Source organism: Thamnophis sirtalis, unplaced genomic scaffold (assembly GCF_051295495.1).
Source record: "Thamnophis sirtalis isolate CommonGarterSnake01/CBP01778 unplaced genomic scaffold, rThaSir2_p1.2 scaffold_14, whole genome shotgun sequence".
Classification (NCBI taxonomy): Eukaryota; Metazoa; Chordata; class Lepidosauria; order Squamata; family Natricidae; genus Thamnophis; species Thamnophis sirtalis.
Genome location: NW_028261394.1, coordinates 40,051,078 through 40,076,495, shown reverse-complemented (window position 1 = coordinate 40,076,495; position 25,418 = coordinate 40,051,078). Strand labels below are relative to the sequence as shown.

At 43.8% G+C, this 25,418-nt stretch overlaps 1 protein-coding gene across 1 annotated transcript; it reads left to right on the top strand.

Annotated features, from left to right (window-relative positions):
- The first annotated feature begins 1,460 nt into the window (after window positions 1-1,460).
- On the top strand, window positions 1,461-13,463 carry POP4 (POP4 ribonuclease P/MRP subunit). Its single transcript, XM_087728531.1, has 7 exons — window positions 1,461-1,569; window positions 3,756-3,808; window positions 6,000-6,223; window positions 8,195-8,272; window positions 10,281-10,342; window positions 11,410-11,511; window positions 12,966-13,463. The coding sequence occupies exons 1-7, from the start codon at window positions 1,563-1,565 to the stop codon at window positions 13,100-13,102; spliced, it is 663 nt and encodes a 220-aa protein (XP_087584657.1). The 5' UTR covers window positions 1,461-1,562; the 3' UTR covers window positions 13,103-13,463.
- The last annotated feature ends 11,955 nt before the right edge of the window (window positions 13,464-25,418 follow it).

Here is a 25,418-nt window from a genome sequence, read left to right as displayed (position 1 = left end):
CTGCAAAAATCATGAAAACAAGCACTTCTGAGCATCTTCCCCCTTCTCAGTTCTTTGCATCCCTCCCCTGAACAGATACGCATGCGCCAATCATTTAAAAAGCTAGAGGTGCATCAGCAACAGAGAATCGCAATTGTTTTGTAGAGGGACAAATACCGCCGTGTTATTTTTGAATGTGTGTTTCCCAAGAACATAGGAAGGGAAAATTTAGGAGTGGCGCAGTGGCCTGCAGGTGACGCCCTCGCCTCATAATCAGGAGGCTGTGAGTTCAATCCTAGGTAGAGGCAGATATTTCTCGCTCTGGACACAATGAGAATATATCTGCTGAACAAAACTCTGCACTGGAAACAGGGAGGGCATCCAGCCAGTAAACATTCAGTTCCATTCAGTTGCCCAGACTCCACCCCACAAAGGATTATGTAGTCATTAAAAGAGGATGATGAGGATAAGGGAAAGTTTAGGATAGTATTTCTCAGCCTTGGCACCTTTTAAAACCTGAGGGTTTTGATTCCCAGAATTCCTCCGCCAGAATTCATGCTCAAGATCAATATGTTGTCACAATTATTCCATGCAAAGCTCCCTTTCTTTTCTTTTCTTTACATTTCGTTCCATTTTTCCATTTATACATGCAAGCCTTTTTGAACCACCGAATCGGTTTAAACATGCCCCATTCCCCAGATTCCTATGCAGAAATGCAAGGGAGATTTGCACACAAGATTTGCATATGATTGCATACAGATTAAAAGGCCACTGCCCAATCTCTGTCATGAAAAACCAGGGCTGCAGACAATCCTGTCCACTTTTAAGACGCCTGGACTTCATTTCCCAGAATTCCCCAGCTAGCCAACGTTGAGAAATACTCCCATGGGGCTTCTGAGGTAAAGCAGAGATGAGGAACGCTTGGCCCCTTCACTTGTGGACTTCAACTCCCAGAATTCCTGAGCCAGCACACTGGCACAGAGAGGGAGAGGTCTCGAATTCAGACTTTCGAAAGATTTACTCTCCATCTCCATCAAAATTTATCCTAAAAAGCCGCAATTAGGCTGAAGAGCGACTCCCACCTTCCCCTGTCCTCATCACGAAGTGAATGAAATGTGCGTGCGTCACGAAGGGAATGAAATGCGCGTGCGTGGCCTCCGCTCTCCCATAGGTTCAGAAGGAAGAGAGGCGGAGGCAAGAAAACCGCCACTAAGAATAAAGTGCGGCGCGAGGGAAGGCTAATTCCATTTACGCGTGCGCGTTTAGATCTTTGGAACACAGGTTGGGAAACCATGGCCCTTTTATGACTTTGAGGACTTCAACTCCCAGAATCCCTGAACCGGCATGGAAGTCCCACTTCCCACCTCTAACGTACTGTATGTCCCTCCCTCCGCCCTTCGTTCTTATTGGCGCTTTTGTTGCCTCCGCCTCTCTTTCTTCTAAGCCTATCGGAGAGCGGCGGCCACGCGTGCGCTTTTTATTTTACTTCGTGAAGCGGACAGGCGTGGTAGGCTCTTCAGCCGGGTGTTGATTGCGGCTTTTTTCGCGTTTTTAGGATAATTTTTTTTTTGCCGGAGACGGAGATGGAGAGTAAGTCTTTCGGGAGTCTGAATTCGTGGCCTGTTCCTTTCTGTGCTGGCGTGGGCAGAGGGGGAAAGTAGCGCTTAATCCGAAGTGACTCCGGTTTGGGTTTAAGAAACGTTTTTTTGGAGAAAAGGAGCCTCGTTTCTCGCAAGGGATGCAAAAATGGTCGTTTTATAGGGTTGAGCCATTGTCTTGGGTGGGGCTTTTCTCTTCTTTTGTCCCTTAGTTAGGGAGTCTTAATCCGATTTAATTGACATTGCAAATGTAATTTTTAGAAGCAGATTCTTTCCGTGGGCTAATTAAGTGGGAAGGGAAAATTAGGGAGAATTAGGATTAATGAATCCAGGCACGTGTTTGGTCTGGAAGAAGGCACTGCAGAATGAGATCTGCTAGCACAGGGATGGGGCACCACTTGGAAAGCCCAGAACTCTAAGCTGAATTCAGAAGAAAAAAGTGGCGACCCCATTTTTTTCTACTGGTTTTCTACAGGTAGTGCTCAGTTTACGACCACAACGGAGGCCAAAATGTCTTCTTGTTGTGTTGAGATCTTTTTGTTAAGGGAGTTTTGTCCCATTTTGTGACGTTATTTGCCACAGTTGTTAAGTGAATCACCGCAGTTGATAAATTACTAACCCGGTTGTTAAGTGAATCTGGCTTCCCCATTGACTTTGCGTGTCGGAAGGTCGCAAAATGGGATCACATGACTTTGGGACACAGCAACGGTCACAAATATGAACCAGTTGCCAGGCATCTTTGATCATGGGGTCGTGACTATGAAAAACGGTCATAAATCCCATTTTTCATTGTCGTTGATCAGTCACTAAAGAAACTGTTGTAAGTCGAGGACTACCTGTATTATGTGCACTTTGGGTATCTACATATAAGGAGGAGCCCAGCTTGGCTTGTAAAGAGTGAAGTGGTTTGCAATCTTGAATATAATCATTTTGTGCTACAAATTTGTGTTGCATCCTTCCAGTTTATTGTAACTGAGACATTTAGAGAGCTCAATTGATTTGAAATCCTCCAAAGAAAGAGGTAAATTTAAGCATAGCTGTAAGGCCAAGAAGTCAACTTGTAGGGGAGATAAGGCAACATAAAATGGAAGAAAAGGAAGGGAAGAAGGAAAGGAAGGAAAAGAGAGAGAGAAGGGAGGAAGAGAAAAAAGAATGAGGAAGGAAGAGAGAGAAAGAAGAAAGAAAAAGAGAGAAAGAGAAAAAGAATGAGGAAGGAAAGGAAAGAAAAAGAAAGAAAGAAAGAAAGAAAAGCTTTTAGGTGGAATGATGAGGCTATCGGAGATTACTGTGAATAAAACTGTCACCCCCTGAATGCTGGAAGACTTAAGTATAAAAAGAGAGAAGGTAGTAGGATATTAGCAATAGTCATTTCCTCAATTGAATTTCTTTTTTTGCTACAATTTTACAAGTTACATTTTCTGGTAACTTTTCAACTGAAACAATAAAGTTGCCTTTTTTGTTTGTTTGGCCTTTTTGAAGAAGTATTTGGTGTTTCATGTTGCAACCTACAGAAACAAAAATGCATATGTGGCAGGAAACATCTTTGTACCAAAACAATTAGCTTCTTAGGCTTGTAACAAAAATCATATTTTGAGTTAGCTTTGGCCTGCGTGCCTCATCTTGAAAAGTCCGGCATAGCTTGTTGGATGTCACTTATGCCATAGGAGCAAGCATCTCATGTTCCCTAACTGTTTTGTCTTTATAACAACATGGTTTAGGTTTGTGTTGTTTCATAATTTCAAACAACTTCTGGAGAAAATGGACATATCCCTGGAACAATATGCTTTGCTTTTTAGTTTAGTTTAGTTTAGTTTATTTGTCTTGTATGCTGCCCACTCCCGAAGGACTCCGGGCAGCTCACAATAGACAAGGGAAGGGGGATAAATAGACAAAGACAACATTTTAAAAACGCAACATTCACAATTTCCATGGGGCTGGATGTTTCACAAGCCCCCCGGCCTGCTGGACAGCCACAACTTGGTGACTTTATGGAAGGCTGGGAGGGTAGTAAGGGTCCGGATCTCCACGGGGAGGTCATTCCAGAGGGCTGGAGCTGCAACAGAGAAGGCTCTCCCCCGGGGAGTCGTCAGCCGACATTGGCTGGCAGATGGAATCCGGAGGAGACCTAACCTGTGAGATCTAATCGGTTTTAAAATAAACTATATTTTTATTTTCCAGAGGTGTTATACAAGCAGCTGCCCGAGTCGACAGCAAAACTCGTGAACCTTCAGGTATCTTTATTCTTACTTATTAATTCAATTTATAAAGTTGTCTGATCTCAATGCATGACCCTGGGCTCTGAAATAAACGTATTAGTGGATAAATACATGTGGTGTGTACTTTTCAGTGGAAAGTGGGACTTTGATTATGGTCATTATGAAAACAAAGCGAATCAACAGAAAGTCCACTCAAAATTAACTTTTCAGATTTCCTGGGATTTTAGAACCCTTTAAAGCACCAGTCATCAACTGGTGGTCTGCAAGAAAATTTTGGTGGTCCGCAGAAAAATTATATGCATTTTTTTTATATTGCGCTAAATCAGGGATCCTCAAACTACGGCCCTTGGGGCAGATACGTGCCATGAATGCTTGTGTTGCTGCAAAGAGTCTCCCACTTTGGGGTCTTTTTGTGCAGGTAGGAGGGGGGCAGAAATTCCAACTTGGGTCTGCTTCAGCCTCCTGGTGGGGGGCTTTGGGTGAAGGCTGGAGGGAAGCGGTGCTGGTGGCGAAGAGCCGGAGGGCCTTGTTCCACTGGGACGGCATCATGGCCTGGAACTGGCTGACCATCTCAGCTCGCTGAGCCTCCAGGTGCCTGTACCTGGCCTTGAACTCCTGCAGGTCTTCCCTCTGCTTGGAAAGCCTCTGCTGATAGAGAGGAGTTTCTGCTGAGCCTCCTTCTTGGTCAGATCCAATTTGAACTGAGCTGTTTTGCCAACTCTTTCTCTTGGTGGCTGCTTAGCTCCAGCAACTGCTTCCTGTTGGGGCCCTAAGGAGCCTGGGCGGGCAGGCAAGAAGTGGCGAGTAGAGGCTGGCAAGGCGCCCCTCAATGTGAGTGACATCAAGTTGGCCACCCCCACCCAGTCACATGACCACCTTCCCCCACCCACCCAGCCGGTCATTAGGCAGATCATATTAGTGGTCCGCGGGATTTAAAATTATGAATTCAGTGGACCCTGAGGTCTGAAAGATTGGTGACCCCTGGTTTAAACCACAAAATACATGGAGCGTCCATTAGGCTACACGTGATGTTCAGTACTCCTTGGTGGTGGCCCCTTTAAATCATGCCTTGAAGCACACAAAATGGTATTTCCCACTAATTCCTGGGGGAGGGGGGAAGACATTAATGTGTAGGCTGTTTGAAGAATGGCAGGGCTTATTGTAATACTTTGGAAGAAATTCTCGGTGGGATTTTAAGAACATTAGAATTTAGGAAAAGGCTCAAAACTTTCTGGAAGGCCTTCATTGGAGTTGACACTTCCTAGTCACTTCAGTAGCTGACTGCACTTATATTTTGGTCAATTATCCATGTATCCAAGGTGAAGCAATGCATATGTTTCACTAATCCAAAATAAATAAAATGTTAATTTGTCCTCATTTTGCTCCCTCGCCTAAAATCTCCTACAAATGTAGTGGTGAAGGACAACTGTGTGTAATTTCTACTGTGGACTCGGGTTAGGGTGCGTGGCACGACATAACCGCGAACGTCAAAAGCGCGCGGACAAAACTGCGGCGCTAAAACCGCGATGTCAAAAGCACGCTGACAACAGCACGCCAACAGAAGCGCGATTTAAGTTAAGGTTAGGTTTAGGGTTAGGGTTAGGTTTAGGGTTATTTTTAGGGTTATGTTACAGCCCGCTTCTGTCGGCGCGCTTCAGCACTCATTCATCTCCGCGGTTTTGACGGCGCAGTTTTGTCACCGCGGTTTAATCGCACGCGCTTTTGTCCTACGCGCATTTGTGGTGGAACCTTAGGGTGAATATAGAACCCCTGCTCGTTTGTAAACATTAGGGTTGCTTTGAGTCCAGGCAATCAATATGGTTTTAATATTGATTTAATATTGATAATATTGAACCTGAGCAGCACGGTGGCCTATTGGAGGAGCTCTAGCCTCACAATCAAGAGGCTGTGAGTTGTCTGCTGAGAACTCCACATAGGTGCCAGGAAGGGCAGCCAGCCAGCAAACGTTCAAGCTTCCTTCAGTCACCCTGACTCCGCCCCCGATGCAAGGGATTACAAAGTCGTTAATAGGGGGGAAAAAACATTGATAATATTGGACCTATTATTACCAGCATGGAGTCTTCTTGGAGTTAGCAGCCTTAACAAATTAATAAAATAAAATATTTTACATGGGAGTAAATAATAACCCCCCAAATTAGAACTTGAGCTTTTGCTCAAAGATGCTTCTTTCCTTTCTCTTTCTCAGCCACAAGGATCCATCAAGGCGGAGGCCTTTGTAAACGCCTTTCTGAAACGCAGCATGCCCAGGAAGCGCGAGGAGGACATCGAGAAACACTTCGACCGGAAAGCGGTGGTCCTTGAGCATCCCCAACCGAGGAGTAACAGGCAGCGGATCAAACGGAGGAAAGGATTGTCAGCCAAACAGAGGCGAGAAATGCGTCTCTTTGAGATTGCTCCAGAACAGCAGAGGTGAGAAAGGCAGGCTGGCTCTCCTGTGACTTTGAAAGCCTCCTAAAGGCTCTGCACGGCCATTTTGGTGAAGGCGGCGGGGTTTCGGGAAGCAAAAAATGCTGTATTCAGTGTGTAAGACGCACCCAGATTTTCAGCCTCTTTTTTGAGGGGAAAAGGTACGTCTTATACTCCGAAAAATACGGTATACGGTATACTATGAGCCGAGGTGGCGCAGTGATTAGGGTGCAGTACTGCAGGCCACTTCAGCTGACTGTTATCTGCAGTTCAGCGGTTCTAATCTCATCGGCTCAAGGTTGACTCAGCCTTCCATCCTTCCGAGGTGGGTGAAATGAGGACCCAGACTGTGGGGGCAATATGCTGACTCTGTAAACCGCTTAGAGGGGGCTGAAAGCCCTATGAAGTGGTATATAAGTCTAACTGCTAACTGCTATTGCTAGCTGTTACCTGGCATACCCCTGATCTGCGATGGCTCATTTTGAGGGTTATTTTCTGGAATGGTAGTTCACCACAAGAGGGCAGTAGGGGATACTTTAAAAAAAAAAATATTCTGTCTTTTAAAGCTGTGGCTGTTTTTGCTTTGTTTAAAAAGATTTGAAGAGGTCTGAAGTGCAGTTTAAGGGCCTGCACTTGGCTGAATTTAGAAAGGAGGAAGAGGCTGGAAGCCAATCAATTTGGATTGAGTTGTCCCTTCCCAACAGTCAACACTGCAGGGAGCAAGTGAAGTCCAGTAGAAAAAGAGTCCAGAAACAACATTAGCAGATAATTAGCTCAATTGCCATAGAGTTAGAATAGATCTAAGGCCATGATGGCAAGCCTATGGCACGGGTGCCACAGGTGGCACACACAGTCCTCTCTGCGGGCATGCACCCCATCGCCCCAATTCAGCTCTACTGCACAGGCGCACGTACCTCCCCGCCAGCCAGCTGATTTTCGGGTCCCTGCTGTGCATGCACAGGGAGGGCACATACGGGAGATATGCACGCAAGTGCGAGGGACGGGGGCTCACGTGCGCATGAGGGGGTGTCGTGTGCAAAAGCAGGGAATGTGCACACACACCCGAAGATTGGGGTGCAGGGGGGTGGCCCACACACATTGTATTATGGGTGCGCGGGGGGCTGTGGGGAGCCCAGGTGTTACGTGTGCATGCGCGGGAGGTGGAGCGCAGGGTGGAGTCACACGCTCATGCGCAGGGGCGGAGCACACATGGGGCGGCTGCGTGCATGCATGGGGGGGCGGGTTGTAAGGGGCACGAGCGGGCACTTTTCGGCACGCAATGACCAAAAGGTTAGCCGTCACTGGTCTTAAGGTGTCAAGCAGCCTAAATTTTCTTTTCTTTTTTTCGGGTTTATTAGCAGCCGAAATTTCCAAAGGAAAACTAAAAGCCAACATTAGCAACTGATTATGTTTATTAGTCATAAGTCACTTTCTGCAATGCCATTGCAACTCCGAAGTTCGCTTAAAGAATGGTTGTAAGTCAAGGATACCTCCAATAGACCGATTAGATCCCACAGATTAGGCCTCCTCCGAATTCCATCCGCCGGCCAATGCCGACTGGTGACTACCCGGAGGAGAGCCTTCTCTGTGGCTGCTCCGACCCTCTGGAACGAGCTCCCCGTGGAGATTCGAACCCTCACCACCCTCCAGGCCTTCCGCAAAGCCCTTAAAACCTGGCTGTTCCGACAGGCCTGGGGCTAAAGAGCTTTTGCCCCCCTCCTCGAATGGTATGGCTGTTGTGTGCTTTTAAATTGTGTATTGTTATGTTCGTCTTTTTTATCCCCTTTCCCTGACTTGAATTGTGAGCCGCCCTGAGTCCCCTTCGGGGAAAAGGGCGGCATATAAATGTAATAAATCCAAATCCAAGGACTACTTGTAGTTAAACCAGGAACAAATTCCGTTCCAATGAAATACATTACAGAAGCCCTGGGCAATCGTCCCATAGGGTTCCTTGCTTTTTTGCTTATTCTGCAGGTACGAGATATTCATCCCATTGCACAAGCTTTGGAAGCAGTATATTAAAGAACTCTGCAATGGATTGAAACCCGATGCGTAAGTTCACTTCTCTTCATTCATTCAATCTTTTTTTTTTTTTTTTTTGCAAACCGGTTGCATGTTTAATGGGAGGTGGGGGCCATCCCTGAGAAGGCTGGCGATTTTCTTTTGTGGTGGAAAAAAAACCTTTCAATAAGACCAAATTTAGTTTAGTTGACTTTATTGTCATTGCGCCTGGTACAACGAAATTAAATGCCATCTTCAGTGTGCATTAGACATAAAAAAAAATAAAACAAAAACACAATTCTATACAATTGAATTGAAATCACGGATATTGCATTAATATTCAGCCCTCTGGAATGAACTCCCCGCAGGGATTCGGACCCTCACCTCTCTCCAGGCCTTCCGAAAAGCCGTCAAAACCTGGCTTTGCCGACAGGCCTGGGGGTGATGAGTTCCCTCCCCTCTCGACATGTATGGTTGTGCGACTGTTGTTTACTTTTATTATTTGTATTTTGTTTTTTATGTTCCCCTTTTTTCCCCCCTTGAATTGTTCGCTGCTCTGAGTCCTCCCGGAGAAGGGCGGCATACAAATAATAAAATTCTATTCTATTCTATTCTATTCTATTGCACGATACCATAGAATTCAATATAGTCACTGCCCTGGGATAGAAGCTGTTTTTCAGCCTATTCGTCCTTGTTTTTATTATCCTGTACCGTCTGCCGGATGGTAATAGTTCAAAAAAAAAAATGGAGGGGGTGCCCAGGATGAGTTGGATCTTTAAGAAGGTTTTGAACTTTCTTAAGGCGGTGGGAGCTCTAAAGTTCTTCCAAAGAGGGGAGAGAGCAACTAATGATCCTCTGGGCAATGATGTTAACCCTTCGGAGCACTGTCCTATCTGCCACAGTGCAATTGGCAAACCATACACAGATGCAGTAAGTTAAAATACTCTCTATGGTGCAGCTGTAGAAAGTCACCAGCAGTTTTTCCTTCAGTTGTTGTTTCCTGAGAGGTCTCAGGTCGTATCATCTCTGCTGGGCCCTTTTAACCAGGCCTGCAATGTGAGCACCTCATTGGAATTGGCATTCTAGAATTGTTCCCTTTCAGAGCTTGAGAAAGGAAAAGTTTATAACGAGGTTTTCAATTTTTTTTTTCCAAACTTTGAAAATATGGCCATTGAACTTTTTTTTTTAAAGCACACACATACACACAAACACTCTTTCCTGGAGTCTCTACAGAACTGGCTGCATTTGAGCGAAGATCGTCTTGTGGGAACAAGACGATCTTTTTGCAAAACACATTTTTTTTAAAAAAAAACATGGTCTCTGTGAACACTTCCTTAAGTCAGATCTCGTTTATATGAAAACCTAGCTGACGGGGAAGTGTTGAATCGTAGGTTTGTGTGTATAACTATGTTATATAGAAGAATATTTAAACCTGGAACCTCTTAATTCAGAATCTGACCTCAAATAGTTTTGCTAAGCCAGGCACTGGAAGTTGGTTTATTTGGTTACTGGGTTGGGGTTATGCTCTGTATTCAATCTCTATTATAATCACTGCCCTATTTTCATGTGAAAATAGCATCTTGTTTAATTGTTGGCAGCGATCAGTGTGATGTAACTCCAAAATTACATCTTGTAATCTTAGTTAAACCTTTTGTTTAACTTCCTGGAAGAATTTTAATATATTTCTACATGCGGTTGCAGTAACTGGGTATGTCCAGTTTAATGAAAAGAAGGACTAGGGGTGACATGATAGCAGTGTTCCAATATCTCAGGGGCTGCCACAAAGAAGAGGGAGCCAAGCTATTCTCCAAACCACCTTTTCAGGCAGGACAAGAATCAATGGGTGGAAACTAATCAAGGAGAGAAGCAACTTAGAGCTAAGGAGAAATTTCCTGAGTTAGAACAATTAATCAGTGGAACTGCTTGCCTTCAGAAGTTTTTAAAAAGAGACTGGATAACCCTTTGTCTGAATTGGGTGTAGGGTTTCCTGCCTAAATGGGGTTGGACTAGAAGACCTCCAAGGTCCCTTCAAACTCTGTTATTCTATTCTATTTTGCAGACAGCCACAGATGATTCAAACCAAATTGCTTAAAGCAGATTTCCACGGAGCGCTCGTGACAGGTATTCCCCATGCCTTTTTTTTAAAATTGAAACTTGGACTACCCCCAAAAAATTAAATCGCGTTCTCCTCCCCTTAACATTTGGATTTTGTTTGAATTGACTGGCACTCCACATAAAGAAGTCTTTTTTCTTTCTTGAAAATTTAACAAGCTTTTACAAATTTTCCCTCCCCTCCCAAACCCTCTCCCCCTTCCCTCCCCCCTCCCCCCAACTTCCCAGAGCAAATACAGGGTATAAATCTTTAACAATCATATTCTAAAGTGAACTAAAAAAAACTTTAGCATCATCCTCATTTGTACTTTAACTCCTCTTTTGTTAAGCTAACTCTAAACAAGTTATGTCATTCCTTGCTTCTTCAGTCAAAAGCTATGTGGAGTTTCTTAGTCCCATATTTATTTTGAATATAATCAATCCATTTTCTCCATTCCAGCTTATATTTCTCATCTGAATTGTCCTTAGGATATGCTGATATTTTAGCCATCTCTGATAAGTTTGTTACTTTTAACGTCCATTCTTGAATAGTAGGCAAATCTCCCTTCTTCCGGTACTGCGCCACCAACAGTCTTGCTGCTGTTGTTAGGTGCAAAATCAAATTAGTCTCTATGACAGTACAATCAGTAGTTATACCTAACAAGAATAACTGAGGGGTAAACTTTATCCTCTTTTTAAAGATATTTTGCATAATCCACCGTATTTTTATCCAAAACGCTTTAACCTTTTTGCAAGTCCACCATATATGGTAATATGTAGCATTAACACAATCACATCTCCCAACATTTAGGTTGTAAATTCGGATACATGCAAGCCAATTTTTTAGGATCTAAGTGCCAACTATAAAACATCTTGTAAAAGTTCTCTCTCAGGTTTTGGGCTTGCGTGAATTTTACATTTCTTACCCATATCTTTTCCCATGTGTCCAGCATTATTGGTTCTTCAAAATTTTGTGCCCACCCGAAGAAGTATTTTTTCTTTTGGCCTGTATGTCAGCTTCATTGATGATCCCTAAGAGGAGTGAAAAGTTCTTACTGTTCATTTTTACTTTCTCTCTCTCTTCTCTTTTTTTCCAGTGACCAAATCCAAATGTCCTTCCTACGTTGGCATCACGGGCATCATCGTCCAGGAAACAAAGTACGTTTTCAAAATTGTCACCAAAGAAGACAGACTGAAAGGTAGGCAAACAGGAAGCCCGACTCCATCGGTAGAGGGTTCCATTGAACTGAAGAGTTGGGCCCTTAAAATTGTGTTTCTCGACTTTGTGAACTTTTAAGATATGTGGACTTCAGCTCCCAGAAGTCCTCAGCCAGCATGAGGAATTCTGGGAGTTGAAGTCCACACTTCTTAAAAGTTCACAAGATTGAGAAACCCTGCTTTAAAACATTTATAAAACAGGTTGGTATTTTAAGAATTTTAAAGCAAAAACACCTGGATCAGAGAGCCCTGATTTCCAGTAGTTGTGGCCAAGTGTGCAACATAACCAAGATAAAATTCTAGCAAAATTGAATTATATTTGAAATGTGTTAGAATATTAGTATTAATATATTAATTATATTAATATTAGAATTCTATTTTTCCTAAAAGCACATATCCACTGAAGCCGCTCCGTTTAAACCTGACCATAGAGTGTTGCTGCACTTTGCCCTTCTGCAGTTTTTCCTTTCTTTCTCTTTTTTTTCCTCCTCTTTTACATAGTCCTGCACTTCTGTGTTTTTGCTTCTGGAGTGGAAGGAGTTCTTGTAATATCAGCGGAATTCTATACATTCCAAGCTGCTTTTAGATACACGCTCGCAATCGGATGCTGGGTGAAATTATTTCATTAGAGTTTCAATTAAGACCCTTAAATCTCTCTTGAATACTAGACCCATCTCTGTTGTGGCCCGCCAGTGGCCAGCAGAGCTGGCAGCAGATTCAGACAGTGAGGAGGTTGGGGAGGAACATGGGCCAGTCCTGGAGTCTGGAGAAGGCTCTGATGAGGGCTCTTGTGTCAGAGGCAGAGAGGGGGCCAGAGCCATAGGCCAGTTATCAGCTGCCTTCAGAGTCAGACATCAGTGGGGCAGACGAACAGCTGGAGCCTGTTCCCAGTGTGCGCATGCGCAGAGTTGCCAGGCGAAGGGAACAGCTAAAGAACAGGGGTCGACTTCGGAGTAAGGCCACAGGTGGACAATGAATGGCCCCTCCCAGAGGAAACAAAAGAGGAGCGAAAGGGGAGTGGAGGAGACAATTAGTTCACTTAATTGGTTCGTGACTCTCTGAGACTCCTTGCCAAGTTTTGCAGATATCAGCCTGGCAACTCTCCAAGCCAGATAAGGTCTGTGACTGTAAATCCTCCCTTGAAAGACTTTGCTGGATGTGAATAAGCAGAATTCACAGTAAATTGTTTGTTGAGACAAGGAGTTTGCTTCATGCTCTTGGGAAGCCCAGGTCTGAACAGTCTCCAACTGGAATGTTAACAGTCTCTTCCTTGCTATATATCCTTTCTCTGTTGTTTTTTCCCCCAGACTTCATTTATATCTACTTCTTGCTTCTAACTTTTTGAGATAGAGAATTTCTCTGTTCGTTCCTTGTAAGATCTGTGCGCTGTGTTCAATCGTTTAACCAAAAAGGCATTTTTCTGGGCTTCTTTCAGTTATTCCAAAGCGGAACAATATCTTCAGCCTTGAAATGGATGGGTTTGTGTCCTACATCTATGGAAGCAGGATCCAGTTTCGAGCAAGTGAGCGTTCTGCGAAAAAGTTCAAGGGGCAAGGAACAATGGATCTCTGATTTGGGGAGGGGGGTTGGGGGGTCTGCAAAATTGGAAACTTTTGTTTCCAAGGGTTCAGAGAGTCCACAACCATCTTTTCTTCTAAGAAGAAAGTGAGCACAAGAAACAGCAGCAGCAGCAAGGATGATTACCTTGCTTATATCTTCCTGAACCCAAAGTGGGTTCTTGTTCGTATTGATTTTGGCTGGCAAAGAATGGCAATTTTGAGATTGCAATTCTCACATTTTAAGGAGTATAGTTCTAATTCTGTACTTATGCCACGTTGGATTTTGTATTATGTTATTTAAAATGGTCTCCTTTGTAATATGGAATGAAAAATCTTTTGACGTTTCTTTTTTAAAAAAATATCCAAAGCAGCAATGTGCTCAGAGTTGGCTATCTCTGGTTTATAATAAGCCTTGTCCAGATGGGTCACGTTTCAGTGGTAAGCATTACACAGGGCGGTCCGGTTTCTAGTTAGACCATACAACAGTTGTTAGACCGTACAACAGTGTACGGCATTCTCTTTATTTGCACAATTTTCCTAGGATAGTTCTATCATCTATCTAGAACATTTACATTGCTCTAGATAGATGATAGAGATAGATAGATAGATAGATAGATAGATAGATAGATAGATAGATAGATAGATAGATAGATAGATAGATAGATAGATAGATAGATAATGGAAATAGATGATGGGTGGAGATGATGATAGATAGATTAGATAGATAGATGATAGATAAATAAGATAGATAGATGATAGGTAGGTAGGTAGGTAGGTAGGTAGGTAGATAGATAGATAGATAGATAGATAGATAGATAGATAGATAGATAGATAGATAGATAGATAGATAGATAGATAATGGAAATAGATGATGGATGGAGATGATGATAGATTAGATAGATTTTATTTATTTTATTTATTTATTTATTTATTAGACTTATATACCGCTTCATAGGGCTTTCAGCCCTCTCTAAGCGGTTTACAAATTTTTTTAGCAAATTGAGTCAGCAACTTGCCCCCAACAATCTGGGTCCTCATTTCACCCACCTAGGAAGGATGGAAGGCTGAGTCGACCTTGAGCCGGTGAGATTTGAACCGCTGAGCTGCAGATCACAGTCAGCTAAAGTGGCCTGCAGTACTGCACCCTAACCACTGCACCACCTCGGCTCGGTAGATGATGGATAGATGATAGATGATAGATAGATAGATAGATAGATAGATAGATAGATAGATAGATAGATAGATAGATAGATAGATAGATAGATAGATAATGGAAATAGATGATGGATGGATGGATGGATGGATGGATGGATGGATGAGTAACCTTTGGCCAGTCTCTTTTCAGCTCTAGACAACCTCACAGGGTTGTTTTGGGGAGAATAGGAGAAGGAAGGCATATTAGGTATGTTCGCTGCCTTGTGTTATCTATAAAAATAATAAAGGCAGGAAATAAAAATAGATACATAACGGTTATAATATATATGTATAGCACCAACTTCCCCTTGAACAATGACTTGACTCTGATTTACTTCATTCCATGATGTAACATCTAATTAGGACATCTGTTAAATGCCTACCATATTAATTTAATAGGAAGGGCTAATAGAACTTTATTGGCAGAGTCCGGTTAATTAACATTATGGGCCTTTAATGGATGTCTTAAATCAACATCGTTAGGGAAGATGCTATCCAAATTAAAGTAAGGACTGTTTCATTGGACTGTGAAGGGCACACAAAGTGAGGTGTGGATATGCAACTTGATTTATGTCCGACATGCACACTCCGAAACTTATTCTTCAAGGATCTTATTTTACCAATAATTATGTATGCTACCAGATTTCACTAAACTTCTTAAAAATGATTTTACAGCGCCGAAATCCAAGCAAAACGTAACATACATCCTCACAGCAGAAAGAGGATATATTTCACAAGATTTTTCTCATCTTTTCCTGAGAAGGATTTAACTATTCATGGAGAAGGGCAGCTATAGTTGCAGGGGGGAGGTCAAATGAACATTAATGACCCTGGATCCAATCCAAACCATCCGAGCACCGTTGAGAGGAATATGGAAAGGGACGTTGGCACATCAAGGAAAAGGGAAACGGCATTCACGAAGAGCTACCAAATCAGGGCTGCAACATTCCCAACCACCACTAGGTTGCAGCAAAGATCTGAAAAGCTTTCTGTACCGTATCCGTATCTTTGCTGCCATCTATGAAGTGGTTCAGAGAAGACACGCCAGCAGGCAGTTCATCTGTGGACATGAGAGTGCAGGAGGTCACTGGAAGTCCGATGGCACTTAATTTTTTTTTCATCTGGCAGCCGTCTTTAGAACTGGTGGAGGATTTCCTAACACAGGGCTCATCAGCAGGTTCTTACTGCAGCCACAGTTTCTGGTTCCCTTGGCTGGATGTCACCATAGCATAAGGGTTTCTTGTGTAGCTATTGAGTCAGAGGTGGGGTCCTACCAGTTCGCACCAGTTCGGTAGAACCAGTTCATCAAATCTACCGAACTGGTTAGAAGAGGTTCCACCAGTGGACCCGGAAAGCAGGCCACACCTACAGAAGAGGTTCCAAAAAATTTTGAAACCCACCACTGACGTACACGCACAGAGACAAACTCACACAGAGAGAAAGAGAAAGAAAGGAAGAAAGAAAAAAAAGAAAAAAGTGAGAAATGAAAGAAAAAAAGGAAAAAGGGACAGAGAGACAAAAGGGAAGGAAAGAGAGAGGGAGAGAAAACACATGGCTGGCAAGCCACTCCCACCAGGTCACATGGCTAGCAAGCCACTCCCACAAAGAAGACCACACCCACAGAGTAGATTCGAAATTTTTTTGAAACCCACCACTGTATTGAGTGGATGATTTCACGGTCTCTTCCCAGTTCACCATATAGCAACTGGCAAGGCGTATGGCCATGATGGCAAACCCGTGGCACGCATGCCACCTGTGCAGAGCCCTCTCTGCAGGCACACGACCCATCATCCCAGGTCAGCTCCACTGTGCATGAGCGTGCTGCCACCGGCCAGCTGATTTTTGGTTCTCTTCAGCATATGCGGGAGACACGTGTGTATGTGCAAGGGGCGGGGGGCGCATCCATGCATGGGGGGAGCACAGGGTGGAAAAACGGGCCCATTGTTTGCAAAAAAACAGCATGCAGAGGCTTTGGGAGGCTTGTAGCGTGCTTCTGGGGGCTGGGGGGAAGCACAAATCAGCAAAAACCGGCCCGTTTTTCGCTCATTTTTGCCCACCCCGGCCCCCAGGAGCACTTCGCAGCCCCCCCCCCCCCAAACCCTCTGTACGTCCATTTTTGCAAAGCGGGTAGGGTTTCGGGAAGCCAAAAGTGTTGTATTCACTGTATAAGACGCACCCAGATTTTCACCCTCTTTTTTCGCGGGAAAGAGGTGCATCTTATACTCCAAAAAAATACGGTAATTCAGCCTCCCGGGCGACCACGGCAAGCGAACCACCATGTAAACCAGGAGGAAACAAGGGTCCTCTTTTTGTCGCTTCCTCGTTGCTTGCCTGGCTAACTACGTTGGCTGTCTACCGGCTTATTTCAAATAATGATGGCGTTGGAACATTCAAGCCGGAGAGCTGGAACCCCTTTGCAGAAGAATTCCGAGGCTCTCTCTGCTTTTCAACACTCCATTAGGTGCTTGCCTAATTAATGTAAATGATCATTACGCCTCTCTCACGGAGGATTATTTCCCTCAGAGGAGCCTCTACCCGTTGCCACAGTAGCCATCAGAGGGTTTTTTTTTTAAATAGGGGAGCTGGCATGGCGGTTACCCATTGAATAAAAGGTAAGGAGCCATCCCATATAATGCAGATGGAAGGTTTAACGGTCTCAGTAACATATTCCGCGGTATTTTATTCCAGGAATTAAGGAGTTTGATTGCAGCCCTGCGCTAATGAGGGGGAAGCCACTTTGGCAAATGGAAGCTTTCAGCGAGGCTGAAATCTGTGAGCAAAGCTCAGGCAGAATATTTCGACAGAGCAGCAAGAAGCGAAGCAGAGAGGAGAGGAACTCGGGAGACCCTTATAAATCAAAGAAAACAAAATCACACAGCCTGTAGACTTCCTCTCTTCTTGATATAGGTTGTACCAAGTTGGAAAGGTAGTGACAGATATTATTTTCCTGGGCTCCCAAGATCAGCACCTGGGGAGGAAAGCTATGGCAAATCTAGACATCCTACTAAAAAGCAGAGCCATCACCTTGCCAACAAAAGTGCCTATAGTCAAGACTATGGTTTTCCCAGTTGCAATGGATGGCTGTGAAAGTTGGACCATAAGGAAGGCTGAGCGCCAAAGAATGGAGGCCTTTGAACTCTTTCTCTTTGGAGAAGACTCCTGTGAGTCCCTTGGACTGCAAGGTGATCCAACCGAGCTTCAGCCCCATTAATAGCAATAGCAGTTAGACTTATATACCGCTTCATAGGGCTTTCAGCCCTCTCTAAGCGGTTTACAGAGTCAGCATATTGCCCCCAACAATCTGGGTCCTCATTTTACCCACCTCGGGTAAGGCTGAGTCAACCTTGAGCCGGTGAGATTTGAACCGCTGAACTGCAGATAACAGTCAGCTGAAGTAGCCTGCAGTGCTGCACTCTAACCACTGCGCCACCTCGGCTCTGCAACGAGTGCATGTTGTGTCTTTTAATTGGCTTTGTTTGTATTTTTAAATTCTTTTAATATTTTTTAAACTGTTTTTATGTAAGCCGCCCAGAGTCCTTCGGGATTGGGCGGCATACAAATCCATTCAAATTGAAATTGATCAAACCTGACTGCTCTTTGGAAGGTCAGATCCTGAAGATGAAACTCCAAATACTTTGGCCTCCTAATGAGAAGGAAGGACTCACTGGAGAAGAGCCTCATGCTGGGAACGATGGAGGGCAAAAGAAGAAGGGGACAACAGAGAATGAGGTGGCTGGATGGACAGACAGTGTGAGCTTAAAAGGACTCCAGGGGATGGTAGAGGACAGGAAGGCCTGGAGGAACGTTGTCCATGGGGTTGTGATGGGTCAGACACGACTTTGCAACTAACAACAACAAAAGTTAGGGAAAGAACTGGTATTTTGGCTTTGGTAAATCAACCGAAGGCAGAGTCACCAACACACATCCATTTATTTTATTTATTTATTTTTTTGTCACTAAGAATGTAGGAATTCTGAAAACCAAGCTGTTCCATCAGCCCCAGCAGGTAGAAGAAATCAGATCACATTAACCAAAGAAGAGAATATCTGCAGCTCAGGGTTGAACTGTGGGGCCTCTCCGAGCTTGGTGGTTTGCTTGCAGATGTTTCATTACCAAACTAGGCAACATCATCAGTGCTAGAAGGGAGTGAGGTTTGTTTATATACAGGCAGCTTGCCTTGTCAGTATTGGTGAGAGCGGACTTAATGGCTGTTTGAATCGGCTGTTGTTAACTATTCGCTTGTGTGGCTGAACTGCCAATCCAAGAACCATCAAGATCACTCCCAGCCCTGTGACTGTGGGACATTACAAACAGCCATAAATGCCGGCCAGTTGCTGAGTGCCTGAAATGCAGTCATGTGTCCGTCAGAACTTTGGAACTCGCACATATGTGCTAGTCATATGTGCACTCTAGGAGGTGATGCTCATCTCCGTTTCAAAGCCGAAGAGCCAGCGCTGTCTGAATACGTCTCTGTGGTCATGTGGCCGGCATGACTCAATGCCAATGGCGCACGGAACGCTGTTCCCTTCCCACCAAAGGTGGTTCCTATTTTTCTACTTGAATTTTTACGTGCTTTTGAACTGCTAGGTTGGCAGAAGCTGGGACAAGTAACGGGAGCTCACTCCGTTACGCAGTGCTAGGGATTTGAACCGCCAAACTGCCAATCTTTCTGATCGACAAGCTCAGCGTCTTAGTCACTGAGCCATTGCGTCCCAATTCCAATAATAGGAATCTATTATTACCAGTGTGCTTACCATCCCCGTCCTACTGTCCCCATTTATTTGTACTCATTTCCTTTGTTCATGTCCATGTTTATACTTATACCTGTTATCTTGAACATGTTTGAATGAATGAATGAATGAATGAATGAATGAATGAAACTTTCTCGAGATTTCCCTGTCTCCTGTCCAATCATTTTCTGAAAACCTGGGTGTTCCTATTCCTCCCACCAGGGGGCACATCATACTTTCAAAGTCACTTCCGTACATTCTCTAAAACTCATCTGCTTCCAAAACGATATTATAAGGCAATTTCACCTACAATTAAACAAGTCAGCCAAATAATCCTAGAAGAACCTGGAATGATTTTTTTAAAAAGAGAGAAATACATCTTTTCATTTGTCGCTGGCTGCGTCTCCTGGAATCTCTCAAAAAATAGGCCCTGTTTTCAGCTGCGACTGCCTCCTGCAACCCTCTGCCAGCAAAAGCAGAGGGCCACATGCACCCCTCCCGAGCACCGTTTTCACTAGCAGAGGCACTGCATGCTAGTCCTTTGCTGTTTCCCAGGCAGCACCGTAGGCCTGATCTAACCACCCTGTGGGTGGATCTGCCCCAGTTTTGGTCGCCACGATGTAAAAAAGATGTAGAGACTCCCGAAAAGGGTACAGTGAAGAGCAACAAAAATAATTAGGGAACTGGAGGCTAAAACATATGAAGAACGGTTGCAGGAACTGGGTATGTCTAGTTTAATGAAAGGAAGGACCAGGGGAGACATGATAGCCGTCTTCCAATATCTCAGAGGTTGTCACAAAGAAGAGGGAGCCAAGCTATTCTCCAAAGCACCTGAGTGTAGAACAAGAAGCAATGGGTGGAAACTAATCAAGGAGAGAAGCAACTTAGAACTAAGCAGAAATTTCCTGACAGTTAGAACAATTAATCAGTGGAACAACTTGCCTCCAGAAGTTGTGAATGCCCCAACACTGGAAGTTTTTAAGATGTTGGATATTCATTTGTCTGATGTTGTGTAGGGTTTCCTGCCTAAGCAGGGGGTTGGAATAGAAGACCTCCAAGGTTCCTTCCAACTGTGTTATTCTATTCTAATCTAAATGTTTGATACTAAGCGATGTCGTCATTGAGCAAGTTGTGCTTGATTTTTAATACCTCAAGTTGATTTTTGACTTTTTTTACCCCCAAGCTAAATAGGCAGCCATACAGCCCTGACTTTCCTCCTACTCGAAAGGAGAAAAGAAGTTGGAAGCTGTTCCTTTGATCCGTGCCAATTTCTCTCCCCTCCCAGCTTTTATTTTTTTAAAAATAAATACATTATTTCTTTAAAAATGGTGCCCTCGCGGAACCACGTTTCCACCTCTGCCCATAGCCTCAGCTACCGCTTTCCTTTTCCCTCGCCCCTCCGAGATCCTTCGCTTCGTGCCCTTCCTCCTTTCTCGCAATAAGACAAATTTAAGGCAAACCGTCTCCTCTGAGCTCCAGGGAGCCATCATCGTATCACAATCTGGGGGTGATTTGAAGCCGCTCATCGGAACCAAATGCCTTTCCTAACCTTCGCTAGGGGTGATTTTACTGCATGGCAGGGGTAGCCCATCAAGCCTGATGGCTTAATTAAAAACAAATTCTCCAGCAGTTTTTCTCCTCTTTTTTTTCTCCCAGGGTTCCATAAAACCATTGCCGCGTGGAGAGTGCCGGAATGCAAATATGCGGGAACCACAGGCCGAATTCTTTCTCTGCTTAGGGTTAAATGGGAAAGCTTTCCCCCATCACTTGCTCGCTGCTGTGAGACCCAGAGGATAGGAAAGAGGGAGGCATCGTTCAGTCACGGGGTTAGCTTGGGGGAGAATTGAGGATTTCAAGGATGACTCAGCCTTCCATCCTTCCGAGGTGGGTAAAATGAGGACCCAGATTGTTGGGGGCAAGAGGCTGACTGTAAACCGCTTAGACGGCGCTGTAAATCACTGTGAAGTGGTATATAAGTCTAAGTACTACTGCTGTTCCTTCCATCCATGGTGGTACAATGGTTAGAATGCAGTATTGCAGGCTGGCTCTGCCCACAGTCTGCAGTTCAATCCATTGATTCAACCTTCCATCCTTACGAGGTGTGTAAAATGAGGACCCAGATTGTTGGGGGCAAGAGGCCGAGTCTGTAAACCGCTTAGTCGGGGCTGTAAAGCACTGTGAAGCGGTATATAAGTCTAAGTGCTATTGCTATTCTTTCCATCCATGGTGGTACAATGGTTAGAATGCAGTATTGCAGGCTGGCTCTGCCCACAGTCTGGAGTTCAATCCATTGATTCATCTTTCCAACCTTCCAAGGTGGGTAAAATGAGGACCCAGATTGTTGGGGGCAATATGCTGACTCTGTAAACCGCTTAGTCGGGGCTGTAAAGCACTGTGAAGCGGTATATAAGTCTAAGTGCTATTGCTATTAATGAGAATACTTCCAATAATATTGGGCATAATTGTAAAAATTAGGGAGACCAAAAAAACCTACAATTTTGGAAGCTGTATTCCATCTGCAAGGTTTCAGGAAGGGAATAACAGTATTTGGTGCACTGTGCAACTTGGATAATATAAAACAACTGTTCATGCCATGTGATTTTGACAGTCTCTTAATCAAAAGTTCCTTTACCTTTTAATCAAGCCCATTTTTTTCCTACCTACTCCAGTGAAGATTTGTGCCTATCGTGGCGAACACCGTTACAACTTTTTAAATTAACTTATCATGATTGCAGGCTTGTTCCCGGCAATATTTTTTCTCCCCGTGCTAATATTTGAACTGGCTAATCTACCTAAGCTTTCGTGTTTGAAATATCTAATCATTTTGTCATGGTTTCCTTTGTACAAGAAAAAAAAAAAGAAAGAACCCAAGCAGGGCATAAAAGATGGCTTTTTAAATAAAACAGGTGCAAGAGAAGTTATAAGAATCCGAAAGAGGAATGTTCTCTTTTCTAGTAAGGCTAAAGTCAACAAACGCACAATAAGTGGCTCAGCTGAAGGAAAATGAAACCAGGTTGAAATATTACTTGCAAACAGCGAGGCTTGGAAATTGAGTTTGACACTATGACAACGTCAAAAGATTTACATTACAGGAATATATTTCAGGGAGGGTGAGAGCACAACGCTTTTGAAAGCTCTCAGCAAATGACATCCAACCATTCCTTGGCAGCCATTTGTCTGAAGTGGCGTAGGGTTTCCTGCCTAAGCAGGGGGTTGGACTAGAAGACCTCCAAGGTCCCCTTCCAATTCTGTTATTCTACCTTCATTTCTTGAAGCATTTATTTCCATCAAACGTCTCTTGGTCTTTCACCCTGCCTTTATTTTACCCTCAGAAGAAAAAACCCAGAAACTATTTGAAACCAATTTAATATCTTCCCTACCATTGACTTTTTTTGGGGGGGGGGGTATTTTCCCCCATTCTGTGTCATGTTCAATTTTGATTTTAAAACATTTGCAGGTTCACAGTTGGGAATGGAGAATAAGACTCAGATTGGAAGGGATCTTGTAGGTCATCTAGTCCAACCCCCACCCAAACATGAGACCCTACACCATTTCTGACAGATGGCAGTCCAGTCGCTTCTTGAAAGCTTCCAGTGATGAAGCTCCCACAACTTCCAAAGGCAACTTCTGTTCCATGGGTTGATTGTTCTCACTGTCAGAAAAATTCTCCTTATTTCCAAGTTGAATCTCTCCTTGATCAGCTTCCATCCATGATTCCTTGTCTGGCCTTCAGGTGCTTTGGAGAATAGCTTGACCCTCCTATTGGAGCACTGCTATTGTGTGGCCCCTGGTCCTTCTCTTCACGATAGCAGAGTTGGGGCCTTGGAAATCTTCTAGTCCAACCCCCTACTCAAGCAGGAAACCCTCGACTTGGCATCCTCAAACTATGGCCCGCCAATGCAAAGTATCCAGCCCGTGGAGTAGTAGGATGAAAAGCAGCTGCCAGCTTGTAAAGAAGTGCTTTAAAAGTCTTTAAAAACAGCCTTTCAGATGTTTTTCACAGCCATGTGATCCATTAAGTCTTTAAAAGACTTTTAAAAACAGACTTTCAGATGTTTTTCACAACCATGTGATCCATTAAGTCTTTAAAAACAGCCTTTCAGATTTTTTCACAGCCATGTGATCCATTAAAAGACTTTAAAAACAGCCTTTCAGATGTTTTTCACAGCTATGAGATCCATTAAGTCTTTAAAAGACTTTTAAAAACAGCCTTTCAGATGTTTTTCACAGCTATGAGATCCATTAAGTCTTTAAAAGACTTTTAAAAACAGCCTTTCAGATGTTTTTCACAGCCATGTGATCTATTAAAAATCTTTAAAAACAGCCTTTCAGATGTTTTTCATAGCTATGAGATCCATTAAAAGTCTTTAAAAAACAGTCTTTCAAATGTTTTTCACAGCCATGTGATCCAGAGCGGGTGGGTGAGTAGGGGGAGGGGCTGTTTTTAAAGTAGCACTTTAAAAGTGAGTGAGGGGGGGGCATGTCTCCATGTCTTCTATCTTTTTCAAAATCAGCTGAAGTTGGCTAACACTAATTCAAATGCAACCGCAGTACAATGCCTGAAGGAGAATCCACCCACTGCTTTGATTCTTCCCATATATAAAGTACAGCCACCAAATTGGTTGCTGGACAACTTTGGTAGATATTCATGTGTGTATATATACACATGCACAAGTGTGGCAAAAAGCAAATCAGTTTGTGAATTCTCCTCCAGGCTTAAAAGACCTTTAGCCCTGTAATCCCAAATAAGCAGTCCCACACTTCCCATTGAATTAGTGTATTTATGTTGCTTAAAATTGTTCTTCATTTTAAATATTGTATTATTTCATGGGGGGTTTTTTGCACTACAAATGAAGATATACAGTATTCTGAATATACTGCATTCAGTTTTGGTCGCCAGGATGTAGAAAAGATGTGGAGACTCTAGAAAGAGTGCAGAGAAGAGCAACAAAGATGATTAGGGGACTGGAGACTAAAACATATGAAGAATGGTTGCAGGAACTGGGTAGGTCTAGTCTAATGAAAAGAAGGCCTAGGGGAGACATGATAGCAATCTTCCAATATCTCAGGGGTTGCCAGAAAGAAGAGGGAGTCAAGCTATTCTCCAAAATACCTGAAGGCAAAACAAGAAGCAATGGGTGGAAACCAATCAAGGAGAGAAGCAACTTAGAACTAAGGAGACATTTCCTGACAGTTAGAACAATTAATCAGTGGAACAACTTGCCTCCAGAATTTGTGAATGCCCCAACACTGGAAGTCTTTAAGAAGATGTTGGATAGCCATTTGTCTGTTTCCTGCCTAGGCAGGGGGTTGGACTAGAAGACCTCCAAGGTCCCTTCCAACTCTGCTGTTGTATTGTATTGTATATGTGCAGTGCTCATAGAAATTATTTCATGTTTTTTTTCCAAACTATAGTCTGGCCCCAACAGTCTGAGGGACCATTATCCTTCCTTAATTCACCATTGGAGGCTGTGTCTGTGTGTGTTGATTCTCGCCTTCTTCCCCTTGCTTCCAATGTCTCTCAATGCCCATCTTGGGGTTTTTAGTTGCAGTCTTAATTGGCGCAGTTCTCGGTCTGGTTTATTGTGTAGTCATCTGAAAGATATGATCAGGAGTTATTTTGAAGGAAATCCTGTTTGTTTTATTCTTTTTTTAATGGCCTATTTTAAGAAGCCTGAATCTGCCGTTGTAATGAAGTTAGGCAAGTGGCAAGAAAGTTTGTGCTCTTTTTCCCTTTGGGGGGATGGGTGGTCTTAAGTAAATAGATTCCTTGGGTTGAGCAAGTAAAGCAAGGACAAAGGCAAAATGGACTGCTAAGTTGGCCATGCCCACCCAGTCACATGACCACCTAGCCACGCTCACCCAGCTGGTCCAGCCCCCCCCCCCCACAACAGTGTGAGGGACTGTGAACCGGCCCCTTGTTCAAAAACTTTGAGGACTCCTGCCCTAGACCATTTCAGACAAATAGAAGTCCAATCTCGTCTTTAGAAAACCCTCCAGTGTTAGAAATACCCACAACTTATGGAGGCGGGCGGTTCCACTGAGTAATTGTTCTGACTGTCAGGAAAAAGAGAAGAGGTGGAGAGGACACCACTTTCTGGTTCTTGGTCTATCTACTTGGTTCTTCCCCTCCCCCCTGTGAACGTTAATGATGACTTGAGGTTATCAAGAACATCTTCTCAATGCCGGTTGAGATCAGATGAAGGATATCCCTTCTTCTAAACACAGGACGGGACAACTCCAATCTCGGAAGTGACTCCAATTGTCTCTCCTTTTAAGAGACCCATTCAGGAAAAATCCACTCCCTTTTTTGCCACTTGATTTAAACTTCTGCTGGGTTTCTCTTCTCCCAGATTCGCTTCTCCCCCCCCCAAAAAAATATTTTCACCTCCCCACCACACCATT

Coding starts and splice junctions, on each gene's coding strand:
- POP4 (XM_087728531.1), top strand. Junction 8,273..10,280: donor AATGGATTGAAACCCGATGC/GTAAGTTCACTT, acceptor TCTATTTTGCAG/ACAGCCACAGATGATTCAAA. Junction 10,343..11,409: donor CCACGGAGCGCTCGTGACAG/GTATTCCCCATG, acceptor CTTTTTTTCCAG/TGACCAAATCCAAATGTCCT.